This window comes from Eupeodes corollae, chromosome 3, assembly GCF_945859685.1.
Source record: "Eupeodes corollae chromosome 3, idEupCoro1.1, whole genome shotgun sequence".
NCBI classification, from domain to species: domain Eukaryota; kingdom Metazoa; phylum Arthropoda; class Insecta; order Diptera; family Syrphidae; genus Eupeodes; species Eupeodes corollae.
In genome coordinates, this window is record NC_079149.1 from 50,166,724 (window position 1) to 50,178,221 (window position 11,498).

The following is an 11,498-nucleotide window of genomic DNA, read 5'->3' on the forward strand; positions in this document are numbered from 1 at the left end:
CCTCTTATGCTTTTATGCTTATGGCCAATTAAAGCCCATGAGGAGACAAGTTGCACTTCATCCGAACCAAACCGTAAAATTGATTTAGTCACTTCTGAAGCTATTGAATAGTAAAATTTGCAAATTCTTCCTCTGGAAGCAAATTTTAAATTATCGGCCTTTGTCACTTGTTGAGTTTGAAATGAAATCTATGGCGAATTATTTAGAAAGAAAAAAACAATGTACCTAATACAACTAAGCAGGCCAAAGTTTTCAACATTAGTAAGTATCCTAACAGGTAAAAAATAGGGGTATCAGCTTCTCTGCTCTACGGCGTTAAGACGAGGAGACGGAAGAGGATGCGATTGCTCAAGTCCAGTAATAAAATAGAAACATACATATATATGTACTTAGAATAATAAATAGATAAAAATCCGACACAAGAAAAAGAAAAAAATCCGGAAGGTGAAAAATTTAAACTATCAAACCGGAGGTCAACAACTCAGACATTGAACAACCGGAAACATCTAAAGCAAAATCGAAGTTGTCATGAGAAAGCATTTGACAAGCATTGCCCACGAACTAATAGGAGAAAAATGGGAAGTTTATTTGAAAACGCCAAATCCAAGAAGAGCTTTTAAAAACTCGCTACTATGTACAATAATACTTTTTCGAGAGAAATTCTGAAATTCTCCTAAAAATTTGGATAATTCAGGGAGGCGCCCACGCACAGTGGGACGTACAAAAATCATTGTATCGTCTTTTAAATATTTAGATGTTTGGCATTATAGTTCAATAAAGTAATAGTTAAAGCATAGGGATCACGGTTTTTTTAATCTATTGCTTTATTGCTTTAATTTAGAATATTTTTTGCATAAATAAAAGATTATTAACATTTTTAGGGGAACAACGACACACAAGGTACAATTTCAAACAATATATTCTGGAATGAAATTAAATACAGCTATTGCAAAAAATAATGCAAAACGACTGCCCAAAAACCTCCGAGAATTTTGGAATAGCCTAAGAGACAGACCCAACCTCCTAGGACCACCAATGAAGTCTGAGTTTTTTTTTTACTTTCTTACATTTCTCCGAAGATCACTGTTTAAAAAGTTTAATACTGTCCATTTCGAAAAATTACACAATTTAAACAATTGGATTGATTAACCCCCCAAAAACTAAGAAATCCTTGAATTACGTTTTTTTTTATTGTTTTATTTAACTATCTTAAAATCCTTTGCGTTAACCCTGAAGAAAAGATATATTTATTGTTTAAACTTGGATTAAATAAATTATAAAATTATGTATAAGCTTTTACATATGCCCCAACCTTTTTCGACGTAAAGCCTTTTTTTGAAAATGCTATAAAAACATCGAGTGTAGCTTCGGCTGTGTGGCCGTCCTCTTGAAACCAAATGTTGCTTATATCGCCCTCCTCCTTTAATGACTGTATTGACATCGACTGTAACGGACACTCCTTGCTCACTTTCGAAAAAAAATGACCCTTTTATGACTCTGGACCGAAATCCGCACCAACAGCGACTCGTTTTGGGTGTATCGGTTTTTCAATGTATGCGTGCTGGTTTTCTGTGCCCCAAATACGTCAAATACACGCTAAGATTAAAATGAGCTTTATCTGAAAAGATGATTTTTTTGGCACAATAGGCATCTTCTCTAAGCGTTGTTCAAGCTTACACACAACCATTTTCGTTCAGCGGAAGGATAAAACTAATTATCTATCAAGTCAGACATGACCTAAGTGTTACCATTCAAGAAATAAGCACTAGTTGAAAAGAAACGTTAGATGACGGACCCTATATTATTTTCCTATAATAATCCATTCTAATAAATTAAAGTTTTAAAAGGATTGAAAAACGAAAAGGATTGAATAATAAAGATATAAATTCTTGAATTTTATCTGATATTTTGTGTGAGTTAAATTTTAAAAAAAAGTATTTAAACAACAGCATTGGTAGTTGTCAGACAGTCAAAAATAAAAATCCGACACGAGAAAAAGAAAAAACCCGGGAAGGTGGAAAATTTAAATTATTAGACCTAAGATCAGCAACTCAGACAGTGAACAACTAGTTGTTTCACTAGTAGGACATTTTCATTCATGATACCTTACCCTATTCTTAACCATATCTGAAATCGATGTACAAATTGGTTTGGCTTAGATTTAATAGATGTATGTACCACTGTCGCCACCGATCTATAGTTGAACCGACCATAACATCCACCATCATCAGCAGAATAATTAGAAGCATCTAACCTAACCTATGTATTTATTTTTTGTCAAAGTGTAAGTAAAATGTTGAATATGTGTTTCATCTACCATTTCCTTGCAAATTAAAACAAATTTCAACGGTGTATATTTTTATAATAATTATTCTTGTCCAAAAATTTGATATTCATATTTTTATTATTGTTTTGTTTTTAAAACTGTCAAACAACTCGATACTCGTTCGAAAGTACAATATTTTTTGAAAACAAGTTGGTATAACCGGAATCCGATTCTACTTTCATGCGTAGTACGATTTGAAAGTAGAATCGGAAATGGGTTTCGAATAGAATCAAAAGAATACCTCTAAATATGTGTAAACAAAATCAATTTCCAACAGTGTTGACTTTCAAAACGGAATATAGAATACGACTCAAGCCAAAAACACTCATTTAACTGAAGTTAATAGGTTATTTAGCCAGTATAGTTTTGTATACAACGTCATTACCTGGATTGATGTAAAAGCCCTTTATGATACAGTATTAAGTTCGTCGTCCTTTTTTTAAAACTGGAATCTTATTTATTAAAAAAAAATCGTGTTTATTTACATAGACATTTTATTTTTTATTAGAAAAAAGTAAAATCTATTTTGACAATAACTTTTGAGAACATTTTAAGTTTCGTTTTTTTTTTTAATCTCTTAAGAAAGTATAAAATTTGTGTTGTAATGCTTCTTTTTTATCACTGCGAACTAAGCGATAGTTTTGCAATAAAGTTAATAAAAATATTTGATCCGGATCAACAATTGATGCTATGACAGATTCTGAATTAAGTGTAGACATAAATGTTTGCACCAATAAATCATTGTGAGAATTTTCATCTAGAGGAGCTGTTGTTTGCATTGGATTTGATTTGATTAAGTCTAAAGAAGCTGTTGATGAGTTGTCAGAGGAGGAACTTGAATCACAAGATATTACAGTATCGCATATTGATGATTCTGTAGTTATGCTAACAGCAACAATTTCTGAGTTTTCGGTGATAACAGCAGTTTCAGAAGTTGACGAACATAATTGCAAAGAATGATTATTTGAATTTGATGTGGTTGTTGTCTTTGTTATTGTTGATGTAGTTTTTTGAGGAATTGTTTTCTTTTTGTTGAAGCAATTTTTATATTTACCATGACGACGAGAGTTTTTTGTGGTGTTCGATGTTGCAGCAGTTCTTGAAAAAAAAATATATTTGAATAAATTTGTGTATATACAGTCATAAAAAAAATAATAGAAATAAGTTTCGTGTTCATTCTTTTTAACACACAAAAAGGTATTTGTGAACAGTAGGAAAATAAAAACCACAAATACATTTTTAATAATTTATTGCTTAAATGCAACAATTAAAAAAAAAACATAATAATGGCAAATAATGATAAAAAGCAGATTTGTGATTATTATATTGTTTCATCCTGAAAAAATAATAATAGAAACAAAATTAGAATAGTACTATTTTTGTAGCGAGAAAACAACTTAACGGTAAAAGTATTTCAAATTCTTTGAGTACTTTGTATTGGCACTCTTATTATTAATAAGTGCCTCCACTGTTCGCCCCATCGAATTCACCAATTCGGCACATGCCTTTACAGGTATGGAGTACCATTTCTTTGATTTTTTGACCACAACTCATATTTCTTTTTGGTTTTAAAATCTTCGGTCCTTCGCTTAAGGATGCCCCATAAGTGTTCAATTGGGTTTAGGCCGGAGTATTTTAATGGCCATTCCATAACATTGTTTTTGTTTTGTTGCAAATATTGTTTAGCCAATTTTGAAGGTTGCTTTTGGTCATTAACCTGCATGAACTCTCATTTGATTGGCACCTCCTCTTCAGTTAATATAACCATAACTGAATTTAAGATGTTGACATAATCAACATCTCACATCTTATCCTTGATCCAAAATATTGGACCTACACCAGATGCTGAAAAGTAGCCTCAAATAATTATATTCCCACCACTGTGCTTCATTGTCTTTCTTTGTGTATTTTTAGTTAAACTTCTTGTCTTTTGGCCTTCTCACATACACTTTTCCATCGGAAGTAAACAAATTGATCTTCGTTTCATTCAAACACAACGTTATTCCAGTAAGAACGGTGTAAGTGTTTGTTTGGAAAGGGAAGTCTTTGTAAAATGGTTTTCTTGGTTAAAAAATGGGACTTTACGTGGACTTCTACCTCTATAAGTTGGTTTCTTATTGTTCTAGCTATCACTGATCCGTTTTTGAGTTGTCTTTAAGAAAAAAATGGTTTCTTCTTACATATTCTTACCAATAGTGTATCAAAACGCGAAAAAGTTTGTCTTTTTTTTCCTCGCTGTATGTATGTATAACAAATTTTTAAAGCGAACTACAAACTATTTTATCAGCATTTTATTTCTCTAAACAATACAAATTTTAACATTTAAATAGGCCATACACGAAAAATACTTTTGGCATCAAGCATTTTAAAAAAAAAAAACAATTATTCCAAATACATATGTGAAGGCCATGGGATATTGAAAATTCCTCCCAAGAGCAATTCTTGTCATGAAAAGTGCTCTCTCAAATGAGCCGTTCTGAATCGGCTTAAAACTTAAGAAGCCTTTCATCTCTGACACCATTACTCGCACACAGGAAAGGTTGAGTGTTTTAGGTCACTAGGCACCCTAGGTCTCAACTGACTGTTGCGCCACCTAATTTATTTATTTTAGATGACACGAAGAGGGGTTTTGAGAAGGATCTCGGTACTTTCGGTATAAAAGAATTATCTGGGAATAATTGTTTTCCTTATAAGTTTTGAACTCGAAATTATAATCGAACATGACATTAAGATAGTAGAGAAGTCGAAAAAAAGTTGGCCCCGATTCCCTATCTGGCTACAGCCCAAACCATTGCTTAGATCAGGTTCAAATATGGAAATTAAGATTTGAATCCGATTTGCGTTTAGGTTTTCTTTTAAAGACTAAAATTAAAAAAATATTCCCAATACAAATTTTTTGTCAGGATCGAAAATTCGAGTTTTCTCAAAACTAACCAATAAATTTTTATGAAATTTTGTTTCTTAACTTGGTTTTTCTCAATAGAAAAAAAATGCTCCAGGAGGGTACCTCCCATAGAACCATTATTTGTTAAATTTTCTCAAGAACTAATCAACCGATTTCAATAAATGTTTTGTATACAAATATTTATACTGTCTTAATAATATTTAATGATCAAAAATGGCACTGTTTTTTTATTTTTTAGTTTTTAAAAATATTAAACAATGTTTTCGGAAATCGACATCTCGAAAATGGGTCTTCATTTTTGAACGAAACTCAAATATAAAACGTATATTAATAAGTTCTAAATAACTGAATGCTCAAAATATTTTCGAACCCAAATCAAAACATTTTATATAAAAATAATAAATTAAAAAAAAACGCTCCAACGATTTTCAAATTCAAATTTTGAAAAATTAACGTTTTTTGAGAAAGCAAGTGGCATTTGTAGTACCCGTGGCATGATGGTTAGTGCGTTGGATTGTAATGCCAGAGGTCTTGGGTTCGATCCCTGCCTGTGCCACCTAAAGTTTTATTCACGGGTTCTGCCTCTTGCGAGGAATTGACAAATTCTCCAAAAGTAATTCTTGTCATGAAAAGTGCTTTCTCAAATTTGCCGTTCGGATTCTGCTTAAAACTGTAGGTCCCTTCCATCCCTGACAACAGTACTCGCACACAGGAATGGTGGAGAGTTGTCAGTCACTAGGCCCTAACTCAAACGGACTGCTGCGTCACCCAATATATTTATTTTTTAAGTGGCACTTACAACGAGCAACTAATTAGAAACGATAGTAATCCTCTACAATTTTTGTATTTTTCGTAATTTTTTATTTACTTTATCAATTTGTATATATTTATTTTTTTATGTTGACTATTAATCTTTACAAATATTTAAGGTCGAAATCAAAAAACAAAAAAAAAATCGAAGTTATAATTTTATTTTTAAATTAAAGACACAATTTCAGGAGAGCAACAAATTAGAAACGATAATGAAAGTAATCAAATAATAATAATACAAAAAAAAAAAAAAAAACAAAACTTAAAATTCTTAAAAAAATGGAGTTTGGTTAGTACTTTGTTGGAAAACCTTTTTGCATCAAAACTGCCTTGCACCGATTTGGCATGGACGATATTAATGCCCTGCACCTTTCAACAGGTATAGAGAACCATGATTTTTTTACTTCTTCAAATAACGCATCCATATTTGAAATTTTAAGTGCACTTATTGAGTTCTTGACATACCCCCATAGGTGTTCTATGGGATTAAGGTCAGCACTGGAGGATGCCCAGTCTAGAACATTGATGGAATTATCTTCAAAGAACTTCTTGGTATACTTGGCAGTGTGTTTTGGATCATTATCCTGCTGAAACTTCCAAATCACAGGTAAATTTTCCTCTGCCCATGGTAACATCACATCCCGCAATATGTCCACGTATTTTTCTTTTGTGAGGATGCCATCAATTCGATGGATTGGCCCAACGCCATTCCATGAGAAGCATCCCCATACGTTGATAGATCCTCCACCATATTTTACAACCGCGGATGTGTTCTTTGGATCGAATTCTCTTCGTTTTGGCCGCCGTACAAATCTTCTGCCACCGGGACCGATTCTATTTATTTTGGTTTCGTTGGACCAGAGGATGAATTTCCATTGTTCTTTTGGATACGATAAGTGATGTCGAGCAAACTCAAGCCGCTTTTGCCTTTGCCTTTTGGTAACCATTGGTTTCTTGCGTGCAACTCGACAATGCAAGCCAGCTTCGACCAATCGCCTTCTTATGGTCCAGACTGAAACTGGTGAATCTATTTCATCACAAACTTCGCGCTGGATAACTCTTGCACTTTTTTTGGGGTCAGCTTTTGAAAGTCTGATGATTTTTCTTTCGAACTGAAGTTTTTAGTGGTCTTGTCTTTCGTGGCACATTTTCGCAGGTGTTATGCATTTCAAAATGTTTCAAGGCATTAAAAACTTTTTTTTTGGAACAGTTCAATCTATCAGAAATTTGTTTGTATGACAAATTTAACTTTCTTAGCTCCAAAATAGCTTCTCGAGTGGCTGGAGTACATGTCGCTGTTTTTCCCATTTCTAACGGTGAATTTAAAGTTCTATTTTCGATTACATATTATTTATTAATTGATACCTACCAAAATTTGATGTTTATATATTAAAACAAATACCAATTTCTGTGAATAAAGCTTTGCTGCAAGATGTTTCTAATTAGCTACTCTCTGCAATTTAGGAAAAAATTACAATTTTGTTGTTTTCTTTCGTATAAGCACCAATATCACACAACCTACCACTCTAGAAGTCAACAGCTAAGTATACAAGAAACTAACATTGAAATAATTTAAAGAAAAAACAAAACAGTTAGATTTTACAGGTGCATTTTCATTCATTGGGATTACGTTTCTAATTAGTTGCTCGTAGCTGTAAATTTAAAATTTTTGAAAACAAATTTTTTTGCAATTCCATTTTGGAATCTTAAAATACTGAAAATATTTTTAAACAGACATGAGCAAGTCCGCGTGACCCAGTCGTTCGTTTTTAACTTCCCATTGGAAGTTATTGTAATGGGTCCGATTTGTCAAATTGAAAATTTTGAAATTTCTCGACGTTTCAAGTAGTTTCCCTAGAGTCGATATAAAAGATTTTTAGAAAGATGTCTGTGCGTGCGTGTGTACGTACGTTCGCGACGTTTTTTTCGTCTTCCATAGCTCAAGAACCAGAAGAGATATCGACTACAAATAAATAAAAATCAGATAACAAAGCAGAAAGATGCAGAAAGGCTCTCAAAAGAATTGCGTATGTAGCTTTTTTTACCATAGCAGTTTAAAAAAAAGGAAAATTTTGGTTCACCCTAAATATCTTAGGAACCAATGACGCTAGAGACTTGAATTAAATTTTATATTATATATTGTAACGTTACTCCACATTCCGTAAAACGATAATCGTTAGACGATATCGTTTAGACGATAGTCCCACTTCACGTAAGACGATTATCGTCAAAGTGATATCGTCAAAACGATAGCGTTTGCACGATAGCTAAGTAGGTATCGTCTGCTATTAATTTTCATTGACAACTAAGCAAATTGAAGTAAAAAAGTTACGGTGTAGTTTAGTTTTGTTACAAAATGAAAATAAAAACTCGAAAAATACAATGAATTCGGTAACAAAGAAAATTAATAGATGAATGGGACCTTCTATCTATTCTAACCCATATGTAAGCATTTTTTTTATCCAGGCAACGATTTTAGTATCGCTCTTGCGCAAAGCACTAGTCCAAAGAAGTTTTGGAAACAACAAATATTTTTGAAGCCAAGTTATGTTCTCTGTGGATAAAATGGAGTCTTCACTTCCTTCCCTTGGACAAAATTGGGATTATTACTGCAGCTTATTTACAAAAATATCAAAATAGTTGGCATGTTTATTAACAATACATATTTTGCAAATTTTCAAAATTTCCCATAGAGAAAAACCAAGTTTAATAACATTTTCAAGTTATTGAACAAGCTTATCTTTCGTTGAGTTCATTTTGACATTTTGAATATACTCAACCAACTTATACTGAAAACGATTGAACGAGACGATAGTGATAAAGTTACGTGAAGCAAATTATTGACGATATCGTTAATGATAATCGTTTTGAAAATTACGGAATGACTACCCAGTATATTTTTGAAAAAAAATCCAATCAACGGTTTTTTTATAAATCAAAAAAAATAAAAAAAAAATTTGTAACCTCGAAAATTTTACGAATACAAAATGATTTCATTTCCAAAACAATTTTTTGCAACGAAAAAAACGTTTTTTAACATCTGGTAAAATTTTGAGAAAAATCGAATTGACAGTATTTTTTATAAAAACGTAAAAAAAAACATTAGTCAAAGTTGGTAAATATTGATTTTCGACTCAAATATCTTTTCAAAACTTTGAGATATTGGCTTTAAGCTAATTTTATCTTTTAAAATAATATTGTTGTCAACATTCAGTAAAATTTTGAGAAAAATCGAATTGAAAGTTTATTTAGAAAAAATAAAAACCTAACAAAAAAACAATACTAAAACTTGGTAAAAATTTACTTGTGTCTATTCAAAAATTAAAAATATTGTTTTCAAACTTTTTTTTACATATTTCACAAAAAATATTGTTTCCGACACTTAGTAGTTTTTTTTTTTAATAAAAATCCAACAGCCCGTTAAAATCTGCAAACAACAGTACGCAAATTTGGTAAAAATTGATGTTCGGTTCTTGCATCTCCCAAATTAATGTCATTCATCTATTCATTGGTAAAAATTTGTTTTCTAATAAAAATCTATTCAACAAAACTAGACTTTCAAGCTAAATTTCTTTATATGAAAAATATTGTTGGTAGTTTTAATTTTTTTAAGAATAATTCAACTGACAACTTTTTTAAACCAACACGAAAACCTACAAACTTTTGAGCAAGACTAATCGACAGACGGGATGGGAAGTTATCAGTGTGGGTCGCATCCCAGCCTCTTTTTTTGACTCCAAAGTAGTTGGCCTTCATTTAGACTAATCATAAAAATGTAATTGGTGATTTTTTAGTAGGTTTATGTATTTCAAGAATTGTATCTGTCCTAGGTTAGCCACTTGGGCTACTGTCGAAACAATACATTGAATTTACGTCACATCATAGATAATTTTCCACTGTTGAATATTGTAAATGTCGTATGATGATTTTAAAGCCGTTTTAATTTTTCACTAAGAATTCTCGTATTTTCTGTTTGAGTATTATGTAATTAATACTTTTTCAAAAAATTTTAAGAAAACTAAATTTTAACCTGACAAAACGTAGGTCTTTACGACGAAGTGGAGAGTCCAAAATGTTGGCTTATTTCGGGATGGTTAAAGTGTCTGGCATAATTTTTTTTTTTACTTTTCAATTATTTCTCATTAATATTATATTAAACAAAATTTTACAATCACGACCCACCTACTTCTAGATTTTTTCCAAACTTATAAGGGTTTTAAGATCATGAGACAAAAGTTCATTATGAAAATTCGTTTGGGTAGAAGTTTTTAAATGAATTTTTAGACACTCATTATAACACCCCTACTTTCTTCACTACTTGCCCTACACAAAGTGGATCGTGTGATGGAACTTACCTAAAAGATAAAAAAGGTATTTGGATTCCAAATTGTTAAACAATCAACCGATTAGCCAGGGACTATTCTCAAATTGTTCGGCTGAAGCAAAATTATGATTGATCTTGGCCAATTCCAATTACGAATACTTGTGTCTCATAATTATCTTATTTAGCTATACTAATATTATTTATATACTTATACAAGGAGATATTTATCAAAACCATCCTCACCTGGTTAATATTGGCACCAAAAAGTTGAGCTCTTGTATCCAATCAAGATGATTGTGGCAATGAATATTGTCATTCAAAACGTCCCGTCGAAATGTAGATCTCATATAGCTCCAACGATCTCTCAAGCGTTTTCCTATTTTTACAACAAAAAAAAACAAAAGGAAACGGAAACAACAATCAATCTAATTTGTTTACTTTTCAATAGTGTTTCAACTAACTTGTTGCTATTTTATCATTTTCAGACATAGACGGAAATCTTGGTATCATTTTTGTGCAAATACTTTCCCATGCTAGAAAAATTGATGTTTGATCCCGGCGTGAATTATTGTCATAAATAATTGGATAGTTTTTGATTTCACGCACGAGTTGGGATGAATCCAATGTGATAGTTTGTCCAATTTCTTCAAGCACAAATGTTTGTTCTAATTGCTTGGAAACGGACATGATGATTATTATTATTAGAAAATATTTATTAAAGCTCAAAATATGAATTGTATGTTAACTTTGAGCCTTGCTGTTGGGTGTGGTTGACTATGAAAACGTTTTTGAAATATGATTTATAAATTTAAAAAAAATGAATTGAATACCAAAAAACTGTTGTTGTTTCTTACTAGTTGTTTACTTCTCCTGATTGATTTGGAACGGTACCGTTAGGTTTCTCCAAGCATTGCTTTATATACCTTATATGCTGCACCACATCCCATTTCCCCTTTTGTGACCAAATCACAATAATGTAAAGAATTTTGGTATCTTATTTTAGGCTACCAGCACACTAAATTTACGGGTTCAATTTATTTTAATCTCAAATTGTTGTATTTTCATGTAATTGGAATTAATATCTGAAAAATGAAGGCCGTAGAATTTGAAACTCACACAAATGAAGACAGAAA

The 11,498-nt window shown here is 31.6% G+C and overlaps 1 protein-coding gene across 1 annotated transcript; it reads right to left on the reverse strand.

The window, feature by feature from the left end:
* Nucleotides 1-2,895: 2,895 nt before the first annotated feature.
* LOC129950459 (uncharacterized) lies at nucleotides 2,896-11,130 on the reverse strand. The gene is made up of 3 exons (XM_056062398.1): nucleotides 10,827-11,130; nucleotides 10,609-10,741; nucleotides 2,896-3,424 (listed from the first exon to the last, which is right to left on the reverse strand). Exons 1-3 carry the CDS (start codon nucleotides 11,050-11,052, stop codon nucleotides 2,896-2,898), a joined length of 888 nt encoding a protein of 295 aa, XP_055918373.1. The 5' UTR covers nucleotides 11,053-11,130.
* Between the last annotated feature and the right edge of the window lie 368 nt (nucleotides 11,131-11,498).